The sequence below is a fragment of the Drosophila gunungcola genome (assembly GCF_025200985.1).
Source record: "Drosophila gunungcola strain Sukarami chromosome 3L unlocalized genomic scaffold, Dgunungcola_SK_2 000002F, whole genome shotgun sequence".
Taxonomy (NCBI): domain Eukaryota; kingdom Metazoa; phylum Arthropoda; class Insecta; order Diptera; family Drosophilidae; genus Drosophila; species Drosophila gunungcola.
In genome coordinates, this window is record NW_026453178.1 from 6,641,623 (window position 1) to 6,668,244 (window position 26,622).

At 41.4% G+C, this 26,622-nt stretch overlaps 2 protein-coding genes across 6 annotated transcripts in view; both read right to left on the reverse strand.

The window, feature by feature from the left end:
• Positions 1-26,622, reverse strand: part of LOC128257326 (uncharacterized) — a 150,245-nt gene that overhangs the window by 23,759 nt on the left and 99,864 nt on the right. The window lies entirely within an intron of this gene.
• LOC128257316 (ecdysone-induced protein 75B, isoforms C/D) overlaps positions 1-26,622 on the reverse strand; it is a 105,175-nt gene that overhangs the window by 6,299 nt on the left and 72,254 nt on the right. For 3 of the 5 annotated variants that reach the window (XM_052988275.1, XM_052988278.1, XM_052988277.1), the window contains 2 exons: positions 11,983-12,127; positions 1,283-1,521 (listed from right to left, as the gene is read on the reverse strand). In XM_052988275.1, the coding sequence (XP_052844235.1) occupies positions 1,283-1,521; positions 11,983-12,127 (384 nt within the window). Of the gene's footprint in view, positions 1-1,282; positions 1,522-3,020; positions 3,928-11,982; positions 12,128-12,260; positions 14,491-26,622 lie in introns of those variants that run through there. The other 2 variants (XM_052988276.1, XM_052988279.1) reach the window with 2 other exon arrangements.

Genomic DNA, 26,622 nt, shown 5'->3' on the forward strand with positions numbered 1-26,622 from the left:
AACTTTTTTAGCCTTGCACTTGACTCAGACTTTGTCGCGCTGTTTTTCCCATTTTTTATTTTTATTTTTTTCTTTTGTCTGCGCTCGTGTTTGCTTTTAAATATTTTAATAATAATTTATTTAAATGGGCAACGCATGTGTCTGGCCCACTCTCTCTGTCTCCCTCTAATCCTGTGCCATCCCTCTCTCTCTGTCCCCCCCGCAATAGCAATGTGCTTTCATTAATAATGACGCTACGCTTGACCTTGAGCTTTAGAACTTTGTTTGTGTACTTTGTTGTTGCCGAGAGCCGGTACACGTTTTTTTTCGTTTTTTTTTTTTTTTTTCTTATAAAGCACTTTTCTTTATCGCTTTTGGTTATGGTATGCGAAATGTTTTTTTTATTTTTTTGACAGTATTGTTTTCAGTGCCCTAAAATTACTTCCTCTATTTCGTACAACTCGATCAATTTCCTATGACCCCAGAAAAAAAAAACCCAGTGACGTCGGTTGTAAAACAAACAGAAAATGGAATTTAGAAAAATAAATAAGCGAGGGCTAGCCGTTCATCATTCGGCTGTCAGGGGAAACGTCATAAATCTGACATTGACAAGCTTTTCGTCAATAACTTGACCCCAAACTTGCCACTTCAATGGCCACGTTTTGGAGGCCCCGCAAGAATCGCCGAAGACTTAAACGTGTGGCCCGCGATTTCCTGGTTTAGAATCGTGCAAACAGGTTCACCTTGGCGCATGACTAACGCCGGCAGTATAGTAGTAGGCAGTAACCAGTAACCAGTGAGCAGTGAGCAGTAAGCAGTAAGCAGTAAGCAGTGACTAGCTAGTCTACTGTTGTTATTGCTATTGCTATTGTTGTCGCTGATCTATGCATGTCAACAGAAGTCGGCGGCCCGGAAATGTGACTTCGCCTACGCCGTAACCTTTGGCGGACTATTAATATAGTCTGGTACTGATAGACGATATAGGGCTGCTGCTGCCATTTTCATAATTTTATGGCCAGTTGTTATTTATGATACTACTCCAAATGGTGTTGGTAAAAAGTTTACAACATATGTTCGTTCTTTATTGGCATGTGTAACTCAATGCTACTTTTTTTTGTAACATTGATTTATTTATTTACTTAATATTTATTTAAAGATATTTGATCATCTGTTCACTACCTGGCTAGCTTTACTTTACCATGTGAATTATTTGTTTAATAGTTTCTTAGATTGTATCCATTGTTCTCATGTCAAACTATTCCCATAAATTAACAACTAGTTATAAATTGCAAGTAAAACTTACCAAAAGTGTGGGCATGGAGTAGGAGGGGCAATCCCGCGCCCGCTGCCGCATCGCCGAGACCTTCTCCTTGGTGAACTCGCAGGTCTCGAGATGGGCGCGCAGCACGGCGGCGAGGAGGCGTGGCTGGTCGTCCAGCTCGGTGGCTAGGGCTCTTTGCTGGCCGCGATTCTGGGTACTCTGCTGCATGGCCGCCAGGATGCGCGCCTTTTCGCGCTTCGGCACGCGTCCAAAACGCACAGCTGCAATGGCAAAGAAGCGTCGGAAGTTTCGGTTAGTTTTGGGCCTTGTAAACGGGTGCTTAAACTTAAACTTGAGCATAAAATTATGGTTCCCCATCAATTACACACTTCACTGCACGCAGATAGCAGGTGCAAGGTCCAGCTGTTGCAGTTGTCCTGTTGTCACGCAGGAAGTGCCCCGTTTTCCCCCTGCAATTTACTGCCCTTCGAAGTGGGTCATTGCCTCAGCTGCCACTTTTTCAGCCTCTGCCTCTGCCTCTGAGCTTCTTCGATCTGTCAGTCTGCAGACTTCAGTCTTCGGTCTTCGGTCTTCGGTCTTCTCTCCCCTGTTACACTTTCTCTTTTTTTAGATTTTTAATTTCTGCCTTTGGCCGCAACCAAAAAATTTGTATGTGGGTGAACTTTCACATTTCACCAACGAGGGAAGAAAAAAATCAGGCACGTTTGCGGTCACGTTTTTCGCACTAGGAATACGACAAAGAGGAGAGTGCAGAAAAGAGGTCGAAAAGTGGGCGCGCTAATTGAAGAAAAGGTTTGCAACAGATCAAATTAAGTTTAATATATATTCGAACTGACTATGAAAACTGAGTTTATATTTTAAAAGTTTATTTTAAGATCAAACTTATGGAAATTAAAATGTATGTTTTATATTTTAGAGCAATTAATTTTACAAACATAAGATATTTCTAAGAGCCACTGTACCCCATTTTTATGAACCACTCTGCCATTTGCAACCATCAAACAAAATCTGACAAATGTTTGGCCAACTTTTCAATGTCAAAAGAAATTTCTACTCGCACAATTTCACTCCGGCTCGGTGGCAAAAGTGAAACAGCGGCGACGGCAACTCTTTTACTGATTTTTCACTGCTTTTTCCAGCAGCCAGCGAGAGAGTGTGACCCACTTGCCGCGCAGCGAAATTCAGGTCAAACGAAATGGAAAATGAAGTCTGCGCAGGCGCAACGGCGGACTGCGCGTAGAAATTAGAGCGACGCGCCGCATCGTCCAACTTTCCCATGCGGAGAGACTGAAAAAGTTGGTCAAACATGCGATATTGTTGCTCCGCTCTTTTTGGCTCTTTTAGAAAATAGCAACACAACGCAACGCAACGCTGCCTTCGGAGCAGTTTCGATTCAAGTTTAAAGCTCTTCCGCGGCAAAGAAAAAATTGTTGTATGTTTATAAACGAGGTCAACACTTCAATGGCGCTCGCTTTTGGCTGTTGCTATTTGTTTGGAGGCATCGACAAAAACTGAAAAAAAAAAGTAAACAAAAAGCGAATCAAAAGTGGAGAATCTCAGAACGCCTGCATTTCTCTGGGAGTTTTTTTTTTCTCTTTTTTTTGGAAACCGAAAGCTGGGTGTTATTTTAATTTTGTTCAACTCTTTTTCTAGCCAAATCTGTGTCAGGCGGCTTAGGGAAATTGGCTTGGCTCTTTCACTTTCTAACTTTTGTGCGACTTTCGGATCGGATTGGATCGGAACGGAACGGTTAACTTACGCGCATTGTGGTAGTTGACGTTGCCTTTGAGTATGCCCATCAATATCGGTAGTTCTTCGCCCATTTTTCTGTTTTCTGTGCTTGCGTTTGGGGTTTATTTGGACGAAATATCTTGACTTGGTCAATTTTCCCTTTGGGGACACATCAACCACTCAGTTGAGCTCGCTCATTAAATATTTTTTTTGGATAACTCTTCTTGGTTTTTTGGCACACACACAGCTTTTTGGTTGGTACTCAGGTACATGGATATTTGTTTGAGAAACTTAATATCTTATTTGCACTAAATCTCGGTTAAATATTTTTAATTAACTGCTGTTTTGTTGTGAGAGGAACTTTGTTTGCTTGCTTTTCACATTGATTGAATTTTTGGAATATTTAGCAAATAAATTAGTGGTTGGTGTTGGTTTGTTTGGTTGGTTGATATTAATTTTAGGCGCGTAATCCAGACAGACGAGTAGTGGGTGTTGAGTGTTTAGGGAGACTTGGTCGACTTTTCTTCACATTAACAATTGCATTTAACATTTAACATTCATTGGCATTGATCAGCATTTTGTTTAATTAAATTATTAACATATATTTAATTGCCCGTTAAATATAATGGTTTATTTAGTTGGGGCAACGGCGGCACTCGCGTTATTCTTGGCTTATTTCGGATCCCTAGGATCGCTGGCTAATATGACAAAACTCGACAAGGTCTCGAACGCGACTAACTGTAAAAGCCAAAGCGCGTTACGAATATACCCAGAGGTATGGCTATGGCTATGCTATCGTATGGGGCGAATCGAGGAGAGGAGAGCGAACCTCAACTGCGGCGATGGCGACTGCGACGGCTGAGCTTCAAAACAGAGGCAGCAAGCTGAAACGCCGCACAAAACACACAAAAAGCCGCAGAGGCAACGACCAACGGAGCGGACGGAAGAGAGCCAAAGAGCGGGCTTAAGAGCGGGAAAAGCTCTTGCCCAATGAGCAGCCTTTGTTTTTGTGCGGGGCAACAAACCACCATAAGAGAGCTGAGTCAGTGATAAGGTATGTAATTCTTTTAATATCTACGGTAATTTGTAGAGAATTAAAAAATAATTATTAATACTGCAATAAAGTTTTTATTAAACGTTCTAAGCGTAGCTTACAAGATTTGTATTCGAAATTATTGAAGTAATTTCATTTAAACATTTAATTTGAGACCCAAGGTCTTATTTAAACTAAATATTTCCCATTCTTTACGTCTACATTTGCTTTCCCCATAACCCTATAATATTTTATTTCAGCACAACTTACACTCTGTAATTTATTTTTAATTTATTGAGACAATGACCCACCCCACAGACAAAGCAAGTTCAAATACTGATAAGCTTTTTCTGATAAGCTTGCCACAGCTCTTTATTTTTAAGGGCGCTTTATCTTTATCGGCGCTTATATCTCTCTTTTCTTGGACACCATCACCATCTTCATCAGTTCAAAAAGTTCAACAAACTCGTAAGAGAGAACACCAGAGCACACTCTCTTACGAACTCTTAAGCTTCGCAGAGCTTTTCACCACGCAAGAGCTCTTGGTGTTTAGTTGCGCAAGCTTTCGGGAAGCTTTTGCCATACTTGTCATTTGAATATTTTGCACTAGGGCATTTTTCACGGTGCGTATGAGTGATGTGTGCTGAACATTGCGCATACGGCACGTTGACAGGTACAAAATCTAAGCTGAAGCATGGAGGCTGAGGCCAGTAATGAGATTGTTAAATCAAATTTGATGACTTCACGCTCGAGTGGATAATTTACGACACCACTGGCCCCGTCTGGTTGTCGAGGGTTAAGCATTAAGTTTTCATTTAAATGCAGATTTTTTCTGCTGCCACAGCTGACTCACTTCGATCACTGCGAACTGCCGTGAGTGTTCCAGATTGTTTGTTTATTCAAACTCTGGCTTTGTCATCGAGTCGGTTCGGTTTACCCCACCAACACACTGGTCAATGAACCTAGCCGCCCGAATGAGGCCACAAAAACGTAACCAACAACGAGCAACATTTAATAATCATTCCGGCGATGCGACGAAAGTAAAAGTGAAAGTTGTTTGGCTCTTTATTTCGGGTAGAAATTTTCGTGCGTGCCGTACAAATGCAAGCAAGTTGATTGGTCAACAGTGTTGGGTAGGCCTATAAAGGTTGCATAACGCCACGAAGATTGGGGCTAAAGACCTAAAACACAAAAAGGCGGAAAGACGGAGAGACAACTGGATTTAACTGAGGCGAAGGTGGCCCAAAAATGAAACGATTGCGATGTGATAACAGGCCGGTAATTTAATGGATTTCCATTTAATTACTTTTGAGCCATCTATATTGTTTTTTAAACATTTGCGATCTACAATTAAATTTATAAATATTTTTACAAAATCGTACTTTGGTAATTGAAAAGAAATGTACTTATTAATTTCTCGTCTCTCATTTACAATGCAATACTTATATAAGACTCTTCCAAGGCTTGAGAGGAAACCAGTTCAATAGCATCGCTTTGGTCATAATTGACATTCACAATAATGCCGGCAATTAAAAGCCAATTAACAAGTTTCACTTTCACTGCGACAAGACGCGACGCTAGCCCCATTTTGCGCCGTGCCATCCCAAGTGCCATGTATCAAGTTGCTTTCTAAACTCAAATTGTTTATGATTTTTGTTATTGTTTGGGCATTTGAGCGGTTGACTTCCTGAATTACGGGGAAATAATAAACGAAAGCCGAAAGCCAAACATGTTGTTTACGAGGCAGCTATGTAAGTTCATTGCACCCACAATGCGGAGAAAGAGGAAAAGAGTGCGGAGGGGTAGGCCTACTTTCGGTTTTGGGGTATAGGAAAGGTGATTCACAGACACCTCTGGATGGCTTTACGTAAAGTCACATAAGCGACACAATTGTTGTTGCTTTGGTTTTTGGTTTGCTTGCGTAAGTTGTTTACAACGCGATCGAAGCGTGTGGAAAGAGCCACACGGACAAACAAAGGGGGGCTCACAAAAGAAATGATATGCCAAAGAAAGGGGCCAAAGTGAACCCCAAATAATAACAATAATAATAAAGACATCATGCGTTTGTTTTGAAGTTTCTGGAAATTTCTCAAGACAAAAGAAAGCCCCCCCCTCCCATAAGCGAGTATTTTTATATATTATTTTCGGCTTGGAGCCTTCGACGTCGTTGGTTTTTGTGGGTCATGAAAAATGCCTCAATGAAAAACGTCGGGGAGGTCGCTGCCGCGCATTTAGCGCACAGCACTTGACATCGCACTGATCGCTCAGGGTAGAGTAGACCCTGTGCCATATTATTAATTTTACACCAAAAGGTCGTGCCTCGTTTCATTTCTCATCGATGAGGTGGGGAGAACAAAAGGCGAAAATCAAACAAAAGGCATTCAAGAGCAGTCGCATTTAATGTTTTAAAATGCTAATTTGGGGACACGGTGCGGATAAGTAATGTGCTTTAGCACAGAGATTTACAGAGATTTTTGTACAAAAAAATTAACTGTTAAAATATAACTTGTATTTCAAAAGTTGGTAAAGATCAATTACTTATAAGTGCATAGCTCATTACCATTACTCTATAGTTTTACATTACAATATGCTTTATACAAATAATATTAACCATTTGAACGTATTTAAAAATTTGAACTGAATTATACCACAAAAAATATTTAATAAACTAAGCAATAATACCATTAACTGTTTAGTTGACTTATTTAGAGTAATTGATCTGCCAAACCTATCCTACCATCCCTGACCTTTACAACTCCCCACCGAAAAAATGCAATTAAATAGCCAACTTATTTACAAGTTCAGAAATTATTCTCCCCCTGCACAACAAATTGGGTCAAGCTGATCTGCATCTATGCATTCGCATCGCAAGCGAACGGACTTCAAACGCATACGCAAAAATAATTCCATTTCGTGTCTAATCATTTTCGAATAAATGCGCGCCAATGCCGTCGCTGTCGTCGCTGCGGCAGAGGCGAATGACCGTGCCTGACCCAAATAAAAGTCGCTGCACTCGGCGACAAACTGCAAGCCCCTCGCTGTAACCCCTTGCTGCCACCCCCCCAACAAACCCCCTCGCATTTTGCTCAGCCTCTGACGTCGTGCAAAACTTGCAGGCGAACGAAACGAGGCCGAGTGCAATGAACAGCATTCAGCACACGAAAGAGAGGGGCATAGTCGAGCAGAAGCAGAGAGAGAGACGGCATGCAAATGCAGCTTCGAACAAGTTGCGACTGCTCGTTGGATGTTGCAATGCGAAACCTTCGAGAAATTTTACAAGAGTCGTTGAACTCTGCGGCTCGGTCGTTTAACTGTGGCCCAAAACGACGAGGCAGCAGCAGTGGCAGCAGCAGCAGCAGCAGCAACACCAAGAGCAACAGCAACTGCAACACCAGCTAATAGCAACAGCAACAGCAACAGAAATATTGCTGCAATATTGCTCTCGTATGCTCTCCGAGAGATTTGAGAGCTGGAAAACTAGTTTTTGGCGCCGAGGCATTGAAAAAAGCGAAAGTACATTTTTTAATTCGCCCGCTCCTCCCCGGGAAAAATACAGAAGAAAAAAATACAAAACAAAAAAAAAAAAAAAACTCGGCTCGTTCGCCAGACGACGAACGCTCTTCGTGGCGAGAGGTAAATGAACCTTTTGAAGGTTCAACTTGCGTAGTAGGCGACGCCAGCGTCTCGTGTAAAACAAGTTTGTTACGTTCATCGTCGTTGGCTGCGGCTGTGACTGTGGCTGTGCTGCCACTTTTTGGCTCTTGGCTTCTTTCTTTTCCACTGCTTTTGGCGCTCTTTTCTTTGCAATTTCACCGTTAACAATTTTTGTGGCTGCCTTTTGTTAGGCAGGTGAAGGCAGGCCAGGCCAGGCCAAGCAAGGCAGCAATTTTATGTAACCAAAGCAAAGAAAAAAAAAAAATAAAAATAAAAGAAGCGTCAGCAGGCGGCTAAAAACTCAAGTTGTCAAACAGATGCCATTGCTGGAGTATTTTTTTCGCAGCTCTCTTTTTTCTGGGCTTTTTTTTGGTGATGGATGACACGCGTGAAATGATTTCACTTATGGACAGTAAGTAATTGTGTAAGCGTCAAAGGAGGAAAGTAATTGGGCTTAAAAGTGGCATACCAAAGAAAATACCAGAAATTAATACTGAATTGGTTTTGGCTTTGTAAAACTAAAAATATTGTAAAAGCCTTTCTAATATTACTAAATATAAAACGTTTTTTTATATTCATATTCATTTTATATTGGGGGGTAGTATTAATAAACTTAATAAAATATTTGAAAAACCTTCGAGCTTAAACAGGGAACTACTACTGCACTGGCCTATGCAATCTTTTCGATTGCCTCACACAAACCTTCACCAGCTCTTTAGAACAGCCTCAGAGTTTCAGACCCCACCGACTGACTGTAGAACCTCACCCACATCGTCATCATTAGCATTTTGTACTTGAAGCTGTGAGCTGTTCTAGTGCCGCCCACTCACGCGCCCACTCTCATGAGCCGATCCAAAGGCTCCTTGAACTGTCCCAAGTGTTCAACTCCTACCAAAGGCCCAACCCCGAAAACCCCTGGCCCCAAACCCCTTGGCCACTATTCTCCTTGTCCGCCTTGTTCTCGTTGTTATTGTACATTTCGTGTAGCCTCCAATATTATTTTAGTCAACAGCTTGCCATGAGTATCTGTGTGTAGCACTGGCATTTTAATGTATTTGTAATTGACCTGAATAAAGTTCAAAACACTCGCAGCGGCGAGGCAAGGCGAAATCTACATGCATGCTGTTGTTGCTGTTGCTACTGCTGTTGCTATTGCTGTTGCTGTTGCTGTTGCTGCTGCTGTGTGTGTGTAGCCTCAAAATAATAATGATTGCGACAACAACAGCAGTAGTTGCTCGTTTCTATATATTTATGTGTCTATATATATATATGTATATATGTAGAAAAAAAATGCTGTGCCTTCGATAATTGACAATTGTTTGATTATTTTATGTGCTTTTGGGAGACACCAGCAACTAATTGCTGCTGTGCATGTTGCTGGTAGGTGCGGTTATCTATTTGCCTAACACTTATTTGCTTAGCAACGATTTTGATTGGCAGACATACAAGAATTTTGGATAAGAAAGATATAGGGAACATAGATTTATTGGTTGCGGTTTTCTATGAAGTTTTTTTTTTCTGTTGCTAAAAGTCCCAAGCAAAAGTAGCAGATGATAACATCTCTTATATAAATCTAAAATTAAGATATGCAAAACTATTTGACCACCATATATTCTATATGCAGAAGCCCCCAATATTTGACTAATTTCCGAACATTTAAGCCGACCTCCACCCCTTCGCCTTTCCCCTTTTTTGTAGGCCTTATCTCGATTCTCGTATGCGCCTCGTTCGTGTTGCATATTTACTTTCAATTTGCCTAACCTCGCGCTAATTTAAGTTCATTTCAATTAAAAGCCAGCATGTGTGCATGTGCATGTGCCAGCTAATAAAGAAAAGCGTTGCGCGGCCACAAATAAATATGAAGAAAATAAGCATATAGCGAGAAAAATTCAACGATATATTGTTTCTAAATTTTCTTCTTTTTTTTTTTGGTCAACCCACGATAAACTAATACATTTCCAAGCAAATCCGCAAAATCAAATGCAAAATGAGCTGCAAAATTAAGCGACGACGACGACGACGAGTGTTGTGCACATTGTTCGTTGTTTACTATCGGCGCTCACACAGATACGAAATTACGCACACAGGCACAACCACCTTCACTGCCGCGCTGCCGATGCTCTGCCACTGCGCTGCTGCCGCGCTGCCAATGGTGACCCAGTTTTCCTGCACGTCAGCGGCGGTCAATAACCTGAGCTGAGTTGGGACGTATTTTATTTGACTTTTTCGAGGGGGGCGCTTGTGTGCGCTAAATTTCGGTTTCGTTTTCATTTCTTGCGTTATTTTCGTGTCTTTGCAATACCAAAAGAAGGAAAACCAAAAACAAAAACGAAATGCATAAAAACACCAACAAAATGGCGCCTATTACTACTGGCAAAGAAATTATGAAAGCAGCCGAAATGTAACGAAACGAAATGAAAAAGAAAGTGTTTCGAAATGGCCGCCAATTATTTTTTTTCATTTTCAAAAAGTGAAAGTAGTCTCGTCTTTGAGATTTTTTATAAACAAAAAATAAATTATTATGATTTCGTAGTCGTTTTCTAGGTCAGTCGCTCTTGTTTTATAACTGTAAATTGTTCATCAGCGGCCCTCGTTGTTTTTTTCGGCGTGTGCGTTTTATTTTAATTTTCCTTGAAAGATAAGGCAACCAAGCCGGCAGCGCAGTCGCCGTCGCTTAAATAGCACACGGTCATTTTTATTATAAACAATTCGAAATTTGTTGGTTTGCTTTTTTTTTCTCATTGTTTTTCTTTTTATTTATTTCGATTTCATTTCATTGCTGTTGCCGAGTTCGAGTTTGCTGTTTATTTGGTTGGCGGTCGAATTTTTGTTCGGTTCACATGACTTATTTTTGGCACTAGCTTGGTTTGCTCTAGGCACAGAACTAGTTCAAGGATTTGCTAAAAAATTATTGCGCTTGGCTCTAGGTTAGTGGCTAATTAATGGTAGGATTTTAATGGTGACAGCAGATAGACCTCATAAATGTTTTGTGGTGGTAAACAAAGGCATAAAATAAGTAGTCAAAATAATTGGGGGTTGTTATTAGAAAAAATGAGTTGAAAATATTTAAATAAATGACTGTATTTGTTTTATGTCGTGGATAACATATCCAAACCTTATATGCATCAAATTGCAACTATCTGAGAACGTTTACTAATTCTGAAAACTAGATTTTAGCTCTTGGTTCATAAAAGAAATCCCCTCTCCCTATTTTATATATGCTTATACAACTGCAATATTTTTTTAAGATTACCTACATATATATTATAATATGTTTTGCTGCCATTTTTTTACTTTCCTATTGCAACACACGCGTGCTCCACATACGAACAAAAATATCAAAATCTAATCCATCAATTACAACATCGAAGGCAGCAACAAATACTATTTTACACAAAGGCCGCGTCTGCGTGTTGCCTACAAAACAACCTCTTCCCGTCTCTTTCCCCCTCGGTATCCCCACCTCTTTCTCTCTCACACATACACACACACACACACACGCATGAACCACTTTCGTTTTCGTTTTCTCTGCAAACAGCAAACATGGCCGCCCAGCGAAAAGTCAATGAACGTGGAAAAGAGAGTGCGAGAGAGTTTGTGTGTGTTGGTTGTGTGTGTGGTGTGTGTTTGTGTTTGTGTGTTGTGCTTTCATAATCGCTGGCTATTTCCTGTAAATACTTTCCGGGCTGTGAGCTTAATTTAAACAAATTATTACAAAACTCAATAATAACAAATGCAGTCAGCGTAACGAAGAGAAAGAGACGGGAAAAGAGTGCACCGAGAGAGAGAGAGAGAGAGAGAGAGACAGGGAGATGGCCTCGCTCTGCTGTCTCCATTATGGATTTGGGTTAAGTGCGTTCATTCAACTTTTAACACCATTTCGAAATGGCGCACACTTCTCGCCGACAGCCTGCTCTCAATTTATCATGCAGGTGTGTTTTTTTTTTTTGTTGTTCGGGGAATTTGTTTAAACAAAATAGACAACTTTTACTTTGCCGTGAAATCGCGCCAAGCGAAACGTTGCAATACAGTCAAACACACACACAGACACACAAGCACACACAAACACTGAGAGCTAAAATTTCGTTCACGGCTGGTCAATGAACTCTACTCGAAAAACCCGAAGAAACTTCGTGTGGCGCCCGAATCGCCTCGTCTTCATGTTGCTGCTGTGCTCGGTGTTGCCGCTGCTAGCATTAGTTTGAGCTTGATTTAATTTCGTCTGCTCTTTCGGCTTCAATTTCCCTCCCTTATTTGATATTTGCATATTATTTCATAGTGCAAAAAGACTCAAGGTACTCACCATCGCGACTCATGCCCACGGCAATGCACTTTTTCAGGCGGCAATATTGACAGCGATTGCGATTGATGCGCAGAATGCTGCACTGCTGATTTTTGGTGCAGGGGCGATACTGGATCTTTTGCTGGATGGAGCGACGGAAGAAGCCCTGTAATGATAAAGAAAAAAACAACACACATTAGCAAATGATAATCAGTAAGTTTTTAAACATTATTAATAAAGAAGTTTTTAAAGTGGCCTGAAATTCCTAAAAAAGTTAACCCCTCGCATAATAAACCTACATCGGCATCTTCGTTGGCTGCTGTTGCTGGCGTATTTCTCCCCGCATTGGCATTGCTGTTGCTCAGCGCCGTGTCCAAATTCTCATCGAACTTCTGGCACAGGTAGTTCAACTGCGAGGAGTCCAATCGCTGGTGGTGCTGCTCGCACAGCTCATCATCGCAGCCCGAATCCTGGGCCTCGTCCATCTCCTCCAGCTGCTGATCATCGCTGCCATTGCAGGTGCAACAATTGCCCGCACTGGAGTTGCTCGAGTTGCTCATCAGCGAGCAGTTGCTGTCGGAGCTGTCCCTTCGTTGTTGTTGCTGCTGTTGCTGCTGGTGTTGCTGTTGCTGCTGATGTTGCTGCACCTGGTGTTGCTGCTGTTGCTGGGTTTGTTGACGCAGGAGATTGGCGATTTCCTTGTGGGTCTGCGCCGAAAAGGGACTATCACAGTGCAGCTGCTTAATGTTGCTGGTGGGTAATGCAGCAGCTGGTTTCGCCTCGAGCTCCTGCTGGTGTTGCGTGTTGCTGCCGCTGGTGGTCTGCTGCTGCTCCAATTCCCGCTGCTTAAGCTCACGCGCATAGCGAATCTTCTTCCAGGGACACTGATATTGCTCGTAGCTGCTGTCCTCGAGCGATGTTGCTGCGGGGTTGGCACTCGGGCAATCCTCATCGCTGTTGGGGCAGTCCTCATCAATGCCCGACTCGCTGTCATTTTTGGCGCTCAGATCGGCACATGGCTTTGGTGTTGCTGCTGGGGCTGCCACTGTTGCAGGCTGCTGCTGATGCTGCTGTTGATGCTGCTGCTGATGCTGCAGCAGCAACACAATCTGCTGCTGCTGCTGACTAATACTATTTGTTGTCTGGGTGTTGTTGTTGCTGTTGGTGGTTGTCTTCACTAGTGTTGCAGGTGTTTGTTGTTGCTGTTGTACGATTGCTGCTTCGTTTTTCAGTCTTTTGCGTTGCGGTTGCTGTGGCTGCTGTTGTTGCTGCTGCTGTTGCAGGTAAACAATTTGTTTGGGCGTTTGCTGTTGCTTGTTGATTGGCGCCGATTCCAGCAACTTAACCAAAGCCGAATGTTGCTGCTTCAGCTGTTGGCTCTTGGCCTGCTGTTGGTGTTGCTGCTGGTGCTGCTGCTGCATCGGCTGATGTTGCTGCGGTGCCGCGACAATGTGCAGATTACCACCGCCACTGCCCGTCAACAGCACTATCGTTGTGCCGTGTTGCTGCTGTGTCTGCTGCTGCTGCTGGGGCAATTGGAGTTGCTGTTGCTGCTGCACGGCAGCCACCTCTTGCATTGCACAAACCATATTTGAATTAGAGATTTTTTGCTTTTTGGCTTCAGAATGACACTTGAACTCTCGATTGTTGGTTGCTCTACGATTTGCTAATAAGGAACATTGCACACTTCACTTTGATCTCACTTCACTGGCACCAACAAAAATATTTGATATCATTTGCTATTGAAAATTTGCTGCTGTTGGCTCTGCTCTCTATCTCTTTCGCTTGATCCAGCTTTATTATATATTGTGATTTTTCGCGCGCTTTTCTTGCTCTGCACAACCGCTGCCGTCGACGAGCAATTTGCGAATGAAAGCAGCGTCCACCAGCAACACAAAACGACCCAGAGCAACACAAAACTGCCAGCCGAAGTGGTTTTTTTGTGCCTCGTGTTGCTTCGGGCCGCTCTCTCGTTCTCCCTTCCTCTTTCGCCCCGTCTTGCTTCCACTGATGTTGCTGCTGTCGTTTTGTGTTTTTGTTTTTGTGTGCCAACTGAGGACATTCACTCCAAGCGTCGACAGCGACGCCAGCGTCTAACAATAGATGTTGCTGCGGGGACTGTGTCTCTGGTTTTGCTGCTGGGTATTGCTGTTGCTGTTGCTGCTGTTGGTGTTGCTGCTGTTGGTGTTGCTGCTGTTGCTGCTGTTGCAGTGGGGGCGCCTGGTAAACAATTCTTGGAACACCCACGCGACACTCTGATTTCTCAGGTAGCTCAGGTATCTCAGGTAGTGGCTGCCACTGCCACCTGACTGATCAGCTTTGTTTGATAACAAAACAGAGGCGGTGCTGTTCGATTGTTCCCCATAGATTCTGAGCGTGTGTATTGTGTTTGCTCATGTTTTGATAAATGAGTGACAAATAAGATTAATTGATATGGGGGCTGGCTGGCTGAGCCATCAATGCGAGTATGACAGGCCTAAGAGGATCTGAGATCTGGAACGATGTTCCCGTACGCTTTTTGGGGTCAGCTAGTCCACGGAGTTGGGGCGGTGTGTGTTTCCAGAAAAATTAGGAATGATTAAGAAAATGTTGCACGAAAGCTGTCAAGTGGTATATACTAAAGGTGCAGTTTCAATAGGAAACATTTTAAAGAAAGGAATGGTTGAATATCACATAGGATTGCCAACAAATTATATTGGCATACTAAATTATGTTATAAAAAATTCGAAGAAAATAAAGTGTAAAATTAAATTGTACTATTACTGATGCATTTTTTTAAGGATGCTGTCTGGTCTGACATTTGTTCAATTCCTTTTTCTTTTTTCTTTAAACATTTACCTAAGCAACTGTTATTTTTCGTCAGCTTTTTTATTACTCTTCAAACATGACCCAAATTGCCTGACAATCCCCGCCTTATTAACAAAATGCAAACAATATGCTTTGGCAAATATTTTTGCCGCATTGAAAATTTGTCAATTGTTGGCGGTTCGATGAACTCCACTTCCCCAAAACCAGATGATTTAATAAATGTATTAAATAATATTTTGTGCGCATTGTGATTTTTTGGGGCCAAATAATGCACACAAGTTGTTTGTGTTGTGCCTCTCGCTCGAACTTTGCTATATAACCCCCTCTCGCTCACACACAAGCTACGTAACCGAAAAGCCCCAAAACGTTAACAACGTCAGCAGAGGCAGAGTCAGCGGCTACGGCAGAGGCGGCGGCAGAGGCAGCGACGGTGGTTCAGTTCAACGAACCCCGCCATTGTCGTGACCCACATTTCGGTCAGCCACCTTCGAATGTGGAGCTGCGAAAGAGAGGGCTATATGCGCTCAAAAAGAGACGGGGCTAGAGAGCCGAATGGCAAGCCGAAGCCAAACGAACTCGAGCCGAACTGCAAATAGAGAGCGATGGAGCGCTGCTCTCAATGCATTTTGCATGCAAATTCGCTTGCATTTTAGGCACATATATATATTGTACGTATTATGTACATATATATGCGATTTTTGAGCTCTGGCGGTCGGTCAACGACACAGAAACCTCAGGTGGGCTTGGCTTTAAGCAAGGGGAGGAGGGGGTGGTCTAGAGTATCTATACATATAACTGTCGAAATGCGTTCAAGGAAATCTTTGGCAATTAAACATTTGCACACATTTTTTGCGAATTTTCAACCAAGCCTGCAATCTAAGCTGCAAAATCTGGGGTCATTGCACTGACTTGGGGGTGCAGAGAGATTTGCACTCATTTATCGAACAAGGCTTTCGGGAACTTTCGGGAACAGCTGTGCCATTTCCCCTCTCTTTCTCTTGCCACCCCAACTCCATCTCCTTCTCTCTCCGCGGCTTGGCCAAATGTGAATGAACTCTGCTCGCAAAGCGAATAACAAGTTTCAAAAGAAAGTGAGAGCACTTCCACGCACACGAACAAGCACTCACACATTCAGCCTGCTCTCTCTCCCCCAGTATCTCCCTCTCTTTCTTAGCCCTCCTCTCGCCCTCTTTTTTTTCACCTCCCCCTTTTATTTTGATCCGCAACGTCATTTTATAATTCACTCTTTGTTTGTTTGTTAAATAATTTCTTTTCTGGCTCTGCTTTGGTACATTTTTTTCTTGTTGTAATTTGTTGTTAATTTTATTTTAATTTTTTTTTTTTTTGTGGGGTTGAGTTCTTTTTATGAATGATTCTATGCCGCGGGGGGTTTTTGTGTTTTTTGTTTATTTTTCTGCCTGTATTTTTTTTGCTGAAACCGCCTACCTGTTGGCACGATCGCTACCTCAAAAAGTGCTTGACCAAGATTTCTGTTCTGTGTCGGTTCTTTTATATGCTTTGTTTTGCTTGAGGTATATTTTTTTCGGGAGGGTGCTACCGTCGGAACTTGACATCAATTCGAACGATCGATCGATCGCCCCAGAAGAGCTGTTGAGCAGGTCCAAATATTGCCGGGAACTTGATGAATACCAAAGGGAAATGGAGGAAAATGGAACGAAATCGTGGCTGGATGGGTGTCGAAATTAGCTCAAGAGATTTTATGAGTTTAATGGAATTTTAAATTTGAAGTGGTCTTAAAGTAAATTTGAAATTCAATCTAAAATATAATAATCCAATAGATTGCGGTTATTTTAATTTCTTTCATTTTAAATTATGGCTCTACTCCACTCTGATCTTAACAGAAATATAATTTTAAATATTCCAAATATAAACAAGGCGTTTGAAACATTTGAAAACTTTCCGACCGATCAACACTTCCCCTTGTTCTTTCTCCCCCTTTTCCGGTGATCAATTCTGCGTCAACCGCCCACACGTATTAAGAACCGAAGACACTCCGTCACATAAACAGACAACACCTAATCTCCTGTCATAACGACGATCGTTTGTTGGGCTTTCAGAACTCCCTCACCCGCTTTTCTCCCAGCCCGTGTCTTCCGCCCCTTTCTTCCGCCCCTTCTATACTCTCTTCCCTTTTGGGGGCCCATTCGATGCGTCAGCAATTAGCACGTGCCTGAGTTTTGAGACTCAGGCTGGGACTTCAAATCCGATCCGGAACTTTATGGCGCTTTACAGTTCATTCAACGCTCGTTCGTCAAGCTCGTCTTGAAGTTTATTCGACAGTTGCTCATAATTCAAAGCAAGCAATACAGTCGAACTTCGTTGGTTCAAACGATTTAACGATTCGAATAAGTAGTCATAGTTGTTAAGAGAAAATGTTTGGCCAACATATACCATTCCTAATTTTGTTTTAATTTGTATTACAATTTCAGAATAACTATGTTGTTAATATTATTTAAAAACTTTTTTAAACTTAATCAATAGTATGCAAAAATTTTGATTGCTAAAGTTAAAGTACAATTTTTTAGAGCATACTTTTGGATACATTTTGAAGAGATATCGAATATTAAGGGATTTTAAAAGATGGGGAAATTACAAGTTTGATGCGTTATTAAAAATGTAATTTGTAGAATTATAACTTTATTTAAGAACAGGCGATGCCAAAATTTTGAGAAATGATGTGTAAATAAATTATGTTCAAATTACAACTGTGCGACTTGCGCCTGGCCGCCCATTCAGGTCAGAGGTCAACGCTCGCAGCCACCAAGGATAATTTCACCTCTCTCTCCTCCTCTCTTCCTCTCCAGCCTTTTATCCATCCTTTCTGGTAGTAAAAGCAACACGAGGTCAGCCGCACGTAGGCAAAAAAAGGGGAGTCGTCCTCTTACCCTCTCGCTTGCACTTGCAATCCTCCCCCACACAACACACACACACACACACAGATGCACACCAAACACACACTCACTGGCGATTTGGCCTCGCGCTCATTGACGTCACTTCTGCAGTCGTTACTCTGCTGCTGCGCTGCTGCTGCGCTGCTGCTGCGCTGCTGCTGCGCTGTCGACGCTCAGTTCGTTCAACCCGCTGCCTTCATGGTCGCCTTGCAATAGTTGTTATTGTGGGGCACGTTGCTGTTGCTTTTGTGTTCGCTCTTGCACTGGGGCGGTTTTTGGGGGGTGATTGGGTGGCTAACTGAGAGGGTGGGATTGCGTGGCCCAGGAACATAGTTAATTCTAGAGCAAGCTAAGCTAATCGAATACATGTGCTTATTCATTGAACTAATGAGCAATCATTAGAAATACAGCCAAACCGATAAAACACAAACTATTTCATATTTAAAATTGGTAATTTATGATTATGATTAATTTCCATGACCTAAAAGAATTATAATGGCTAGTTTTTTTTGAGAAAATAATATTTTTCAATAAGAGTACAAATTTGTTATGAGTTTTAGTTACGACACACAAATTTAATTCAAATGATTCAACTGAATTATAGACTTAAATACTTCTTTCTTTTGGAAATATAATTTTTTTAATAGGCAAAATATTTTTCAAAACTAAATTCATTGATTGACAGTGCAGAATTTAAATCACAAACAGAGATTGTAAATGAAATATTGGAGCCCAGCTCTATAAATTCATAACTAATGCTTCTCATTAGGTCGTGTGTTCCCTGTATCATAAATAATTTAACATAATTAAGGTATTTTGGGTGGCCTTAACCAGTCCAAATTAACTTTGATTTGCAGCAAATAAGCCACAAAGCAGTAATGATGACAAATCAGAAGTCAACAAAATAAACCAATATTGACTCCGGAATCGGAGCCACGACAATAAAACGGAAATACCTTTCACATTTCACATTTTGTGCCAGCGAAGGGCAACTGATGCAGAAAGAGATGCAGATAGCAGCGTAGAAAGAGACAGGGGCAGAACGAGTGCAAGGGACATTGCGACAGCATCTGAGCTCCCGAAAAAGGCAGCAACAAAAGCAAAGCACCAAGGCGACCGACAATTGAGGACATTGCACTGCAATAACCTTAAAGAAAATGGTATCAACAGAGAGAAAGAGAGAGAGGTGGAGAGGTGGAGAGGTGGAGAATCGGCAAAAGAGAACGCTCTCTTGACTTGGCGCTCAGCAAAATGGTTTTTTTTGCATAAGCAAAATACGTGGGAGGGGGTTTCTATTTGTGTGCCTAGGAACAGTAGTTGCACCGTTGAGAAGAGTGTTCTACGACGACGAAGTAGAGGAGGAGAGGAAGTGACCTCAGGAAGGAAATGCATTGCATTTAATTGGTCAAAATGGCCAGGTGCTTTATTCGACCACCTGGTTGCCATAGAAATAGGCTAAAAGGAAGATGAGTCAGAGCCAAACATTTTAAAAGGCTTATAAGACTTTATACGGATCATATTTCCGTTAACAACGCTGCATTTCATTGTCCTGCTTGGAAAGCCAATTCTTAAATCACTTCAAATATAAGACGAAGGCTGAATAAAAAATATGTTACTCCATTAATAAAGTTGATATTCTAGAACTAGAAAAAACCTAAATGTGCCTATACCAAAGGGTTCGGCTATTCTGCGCCGCATTGATTAAAAACTCGACAAAGAACAAACGTCAAAGGACCACGATTACTACTTAAAGGCAATGCAGCTCTCTATCAACTACTTTTCTCGTTTTTGCAGTGATTAGTTTTCCACTCAAACACTTTCGTTGCGATAGTGAAGAGGAAAATATGGAGCTCTGTCCTTTAACCAGGCCAATGAACTCAGGGCGAAAAATTGGCGCGCACTCTCAGCAGAGAAAACGGACTGCTGTTTGTTATATGTTGTGGAATGGCATGGAATGAAATGGAAGACACCTGTGCCCTGTCAGACAACAGAGCTGCCCACAACCCCCACAACCCTCAACCCACACCCCACTTTTCACTTTTCCCGTGTTTTCGGGGGTGGTTGGGTGGCTGGGTGTCTCGGTTTTGCTTTGACCCACTTTCCGTGCGTTCAACTCACATAGCTGGGGCCAAAAGACGATGCGAGAGCCGAGGCAAAAAAACCGAACCGGATGCACGGGTTCGGGGGTTGATTGTGGAAGTACACGAAAATTTTTAGGGGTTACGCTCTGGGTGCAACGAAAGTGTTTACCTCCCCGCCCGAAAACTGGGGGGGGGGGGGCTGCTTTTGGTCATGTGACGATTCTCTGGGTGCTGGATTCCCGAGCTGGAGCAATGACCGCAGCTGGCCAAAGTTGAAGGATAAATGCCGCAGAGTGAGAGAGAGAGAGAAAGAGAGAGAGGGCGAAAGGAAGGACAGAACAGGACAGGAAGTTTCCCCTGACCATCTTCATCTTTTCTTAAATCACTGGCGACTATCTAGTGCCCCACATTCGGTGCTTCTCATATTAATATCCGAATATTTATAACCACACATATGCTGCTTCTCCCCCGGCTAGTTTTATATATTTGTTCAAATTTTTGTTATTTTTTTTTCGGTACTTGTCTCCCATCTTTTTGCCAGTTCTCCCCTTCAGTCGTGCGTCACAAAGTGCGAAGGAGAGGGGAAGTGCGACCAGTTCAATGAACTCGAGGCAATTATTTCGCAATTACTTTTGTGTGGTTTGGCCTATGATCTATCGATAGATAAGTTCTAAGCATTAGAACACGCCTGGATAAGCATGAATTCAATCTGGTTCGGGGGAAGTGTCGAATTAGGTATACCATGTTTGGTTAACAACATTTATTATGTCAAGTACTGTTCATTCTGGCCGATTTAATAACTAACTTATCCTACCTTGTTACTTAATTTGTTCAACATTTGATATGTTGTCTTCTGATAACGAATCCAAATCGATTTCGTATATAAAAAACTAAGCGATTATTTAAAAAAAAAATACATTTCGATTGGACTTTAATTGTGAAACCTATTCTTGTGACAAATTAGTTTTTTATAATAAGGAAATGTGATGATTATTTTGATGACATTTAAATGACAGCATTATTAGGCACTTTGTTAAAAAAATGAATTTAAATTTACCCCAACTAAGCTGCCCATTACCCAATTTTTGTCACGCCCCTCTCCCCCAGCGTCTGCAATTGACGCAAGTGGAAACTCTGATCGGTGCTCAAAACAATTATCTAGCATTATTGCGAGATTGTTATTTGGGTCTGGTAGGCGAGCAAACAAAGGTAATCATACAAACTATAATAATAATGCCAAATAGCTAAAAATCTAATCCAAGACAAGTCAAGCATTTGCGGCAAATATTAAAACAGTTGACCAAACACTCGCACATGGGGCATAAAACTCGTTTCGGAGACCCACGAAAAAAATACAACAACAAAAGAGAGAGGCAAGGTCTTTTGCGTGTGACTGCAATAGCAGCAGCAGCAGTAGTAGTGCGAATCTAACTGCAGTTCTGCGCAGGTCGTTGCCATTTGGCAGAGCGCGAAAGAGATGGGGCTAGGCCGAAAGAGCGAAACGGGGATAGCAGGTGATGACGGCCTCAAGCTGACCAAAGTGCAGTGAACTCTGAACGAAGTCGAAGCTGAAGCTGAAGCCAAAGCTGAAGCCGAAGCCAAAGTCTCTGCCTCTGCCTCTGGTTCTGCCTCTACTCTACCCGTCCCTCTCCCCCTGGAGGTGCCGTCCCACTCCCACACAAGCTCCGTCTCCCTCTTCGACCATATTAATGGCCGGTATTAATGTAATTTCAATCATTGTTTTCGCCTTTTTCGGTTGCCTTCGCTGTCATATAAATTCTTCATTGCTGTTGGCGGCTCTTTTAATGACTCACCCGAAAGCCAGACTTCCAAAAATGATCAAAACCAGGCAAAACGTAAGCTCACGTGCTGTATTTGGGCGTTCGTCGCTTTTTTCTGCGTTTTTTTTCGAGTGTGATTTGATTTTGTTTCAGTTGCAACGCATTGAGATCTCTATCGCCATCTCGCTCGGCTAAGTGGGCGCTTTAAATGCTTACACTCAGAGAAAAATCAAAGTACGAAAATGAAATCTACATCTAAAATGATCAATGGTTAAACTCAAAATAACTCAATCTGGTTGTTAAATTTTTTCCAAGCTAACAGAAGTAAAAATTTGAACAAACTTAAAACAATATGTAATGTAACTTCTTTCCAATGCGCTTAAAACTTTAAATTTATATTTATCAAATATTATTTTCAAGAAAGGATTTTATTTGTTTATTAAATTTGTTGCAGAAGTTAGTTGTGTTTTCTCTCTCTGCACGATCGCACAGCTGCAGCTTTGAGTCGTATTATGCAACAGCTTTGAACAATTTATGACAAAAGTCATTGCAAATTATTTTCAATATTGAGTCATATATGTGAGAGACTGCCGCAGCCGATGCAAAAAACAAATTCTCACTGCAGGAAGTGGGCGTGGCTCGAGTTGATTACGGGCTATAATTGAAATATTGAGTTCAGAGTTCTAGGCAATCGGGAATATAGTAATTTTGCTCCATAGCCATCTATCAAGATTCGATCTTTATCGCCAAATATTTCGGTGTTCGAGCAAATTACATGAAATTAATCAAATTTAGCCGTCGACAAAGAATTTTGGTTGGGCAACAATCGTTAACTATATTTTATTAATGTGGGTATTTAAGCATATAGTGCGTTATTTGATTGCCATAGAAGCTAACTATAAAACTAAACAAATAAAATGTGTGTCATGTCATAAAGAAAATTATATTCAGAGAAAAAAGACTATATTACGACCACTTCACTTATATGAAATCTTCTAGTCAAATTTACATTTTTGAGGCCAGACGGCGCCTTTAAAATTACTCAAAGTGTTGAGCAATAATAAGATTTGATATTTCGGCCAATACTTGACTTAACCTCAAGCTGTTTAGATCGCGAGAGAAGTGGCCATTAACCAGTCTGCTTTTCGTCCAAAATCATACAGCTCATAATCGTTTTTCGAGTGGGCGAAATTGTAAATTTTTGCAAATATTATTCGAGAACATTGCGCCACATTATTATCGAACTGAACTGAAATGCTTTGTGGCCAACAAGTTTATCACAAGTGCTGACAGCTCTTGTCCAATGGCAATAATTTATTTGATTAATTTATAAATTGCATTTGCCCGACAAGAGCAACAAGAAAATTGTTGGACATGTTGTTGTGTGAGTGTGATGTGTGTGTTGGTTTTGGTCGAACCATGTGTGTGTGCGATGCAAAGTGAGGTCGCTGCCGTTCAATAACCTCGAGTGTCTGCGGAGAGCCTCTCTACGCAATTGCAATTGCAGCCAACGAAGTCAACGAGCATGGTAACAACTCTTCACACATATTCTATAGAGTACACTATGGCACACGCACACTGGGAAAACGAGGCGCTTGGCAACACACAGATACGCACGCACACTCTTGAAAAAAAGAAAAAAAAAAAAACACTAATCGGTCGAGTCCGTTCGTCTGTTTTCGACGCTCGTTTGTCCACTGCGTGGTAATTGCTTTTGGGGGGACTTCTGGGGGTTCTACGATTCGGGGGATTTCTGGGAGGTTCTACGAAATCTGGGGCGGGGGCCGGAAGAATAGTGGGCGTCGGTCGGGGCATCCAAAGAATGCATTCCATGCGATCCCAATATTCTAATGACTTACTCAGGTGACTTATGCCTGCTCAAAAGGGGAACACAACGCACAAAAGGAGAACGAAACATACCTGAAAATAGAGTAAAAGGAGAAAAATTAGAATAAATTGGTTAAGTTCGGGTTTTAATAATAATATTATTTATATATATTATATATTAATTATTTAAGAATTTGTAACATGAAAAAAAGTTTTCAACTCTGTCTTCAACAATAATATGACCAATAAAATGTAATTGTAACTAAGCCAACGTAAATCATTAACACGTAAATTAGGTTTTTCGAAGGCAAGTATGAATTTGGTTGAGAGTTCCAAGTATTTTTAGTACTCTTGAATGGAATGCTTAAATTACCGATTATAGGCCTCTTGGAAACCACTCGATTCAATTTAGTAACCTGGAATATTTAAACTACTCCGTGTCTTAACCAATAAAACGAAACCCAATCCAAATAAATGCAACCAGCCCAGTTAAGATCTCTGGAAGGAAAAAAAAAACTACAGAAAACACAGACCCCAATTAACAGCGGGCAATCTTATCCGCACCATCTCAGGCCATTTCCATCATTTCATTTCCACCATTTGAGGCACTCAATCATAGAGAGCCCGGCACTTATCAGAGCCCCCATCAAAAGTGAGAAGCCACTGGAACTCCGCACAGAACCCTACAGAACTCTGCGTACAACTGGGAACCCTCGACAGGCTGTGACTCCACTTCACCTGCCCGTTTTCAAATGAACTCCCCTTTCCCTACCACGCGATTCCTTGGGCAATTTAACCGAATCAAAGCCCACAGAGCAACAAGAACTGCGGCAACAACACCATACGTTCATATGTACGTTCATTCGGTGTTAGTCAGCGTCGTTATCGCATTTCACAATTTTAGAACAAGCACACTCGCACACAGATACGCACTCACACCAGCACAGCAACGCAGCAGGCAGCGAGTAACTAACCTAACCCAAGCTAACCTACGCTAACCCAATTCGACGAGTTCAATAAACTCAACCGCAAACGAGGAGGCAAACAACTGGGCGGCGGGTTTCGTGCTGCGAGGGGGGCGGGGGGGGTGGTTTGGGCAGAATGGCTCTTGGATTAGGGTATTCCCCTGCCCCAGCGCCCCCTGCCATAATACAATTCTAAAATATAGATTAGCTGTAAATCTTCAAGCCTAATCAGCGGGCATACAAATAGAAATGCACCGAAAGAATCACGCTTTAAGTTTCAGCACCTTACCATGCAAGTAACATTGAAAATACATTATATTTTAAAAATAAATATTATCTTTGTAGTTTAAGGATTTGAATGAATAAAAATATAAAAAAAAAAATTTATTTATTTAAGCTTAAAAAAGATTGACAACTTAGACAAACCATTAATAAATAAACTGCAAAAACAATCAACCAAAGACAATGACATACAAATTTATGCAACATTATTATGTACTCCATTAAACTTTATAAATTATTTTTAAGGTCTTTTATATAGATTAAAATTTGTTTGAAATTAATAGCATTAATAACTTAAGACCAGAACTGCAGTTTCTTATGTAATGTTGTATAAATAATACATAAACTTATCTAATTAAATTACAAAAAATCGTGTAATATTATTCTACAAAAATAGTTTTTAATTGTTTTTCTCAGTGCTTAAACTATATTTCTAGACTTCTATAATGACATGCATACTCTGCTCTGGTCTGGGCCCGAGTTCTCCTCAGTTCTTTGGTCTTCGTATGGCCTGCCTCAACTAGAACTTGCTTGACTTCGTTGCTTTTGCTTTGCTTTTGCTTTTGCTATTGCCTTGCTGGCTGCTTTGCTTTTCTGTTCAGTTCTGTTTTGTTCTGTTCTGTCGTTTTTCCATCGCTGTTTTGTCGTCGTTTCTGAGCGGAGCAGCAGAGTTTTCCGCTGGCAGCGGCGCCCACCCGAAGTTCATTGCACTTGGTATAGCGGCATATTTTGCATTCGTCTCTCTCTCGCCGATTTTTCCTTAGCTTTTCCTGTGACTTCTGCCTTTTACTTGGCAGCCGTAAGTCGTAATCTTATCTTCTTCGACTGTGTGACCCACAACAACGCAGGCGAAAATGCCTTTGCCGAAAAAAAAAAAAAAATAGAGTCTCCTTTGCAATTTCTGGCACATTTGTGCTGTCGAAATAATTGCATTAATGACACACACTAAAACGCACACTTGCAAGCAGAATTATTATGCTTGTCACTTAAAATTTTGTAGGTTCTGTTAATTAAAAGCAATTAAAAATAGTCTTCGCCTCTCAAGTGGATTCCTGACAACGTCGCGTCGCGTCGTCGTTCTGTTCTTTTATTTCTAATTTTTTCTGCGGACTTATTCTGACAGCTCTCTGACGGAAACACGAATTTTAAGCATTTGAAAAACGATTTGTCGCCGCACTCGCACTCGTACTCGCACTCGAAAACTTTTATTATTAGATTGAATTCATGTTGGAAAACCAGGGAAAACCAGAAAACACAGATAAAGCCAACTTTTTTTTTGGCGGAGTATTTTTGTGTGCTTCAGAAAAATGGGTTAGGCGACAAATTGATTGTTGTTATGCGACTGTCTGAAGGAGAAAGGGGAAAAGGGATTTTCAGAAATTGTAGAGCAGTGTACTTCAAAATGCAATCATCTCTTGCCTAGACATTTAGATTAATGTTAAAAACATCAAATTAAGTTTATTTACCCATTAAGTTTACCACTTAAATTTTGAAGTGCAAACAAAACAGGTAAACAGTCGAGTATTTATTCAATTGTTTTAGAACACTTTAATAACCTAACTAGAAGCCGAGTTACTAGAGTAAATCAAATAATTTGAGTGCTTTGATATGTTGTTTCTGCATCGATTTCAATGAATTAATTGCGCTCAAGTTGAATGACTCGTTGCATCTGTCACCCACTTGAGAGCGCCGCTTGATTTTTCAATTTGTTGTCGAAAAATACAAATTTTCTTGGACCTAATGCCTATGGATTGGTGTCGGCTCGAAATTCAAATATCAAACGTAACTGGCGAAGCCCCAGCCAGCGAAATCAATTGCAAATTTGAATTGTAAAGAGCCGCGGAGGAGAACAACACAGCACAACGAGATCTACTCCCAATGCCTGGGCAGAATCGACGCGGTTCGGTTAGGCTTGGGCCCATTAAATGCAATTCCATCTACTTGACTTGGGTCCGCCGCCATCGAGTCACGTTTTTTTTTTCATTTTTTATCTAGAGGGGGCAGA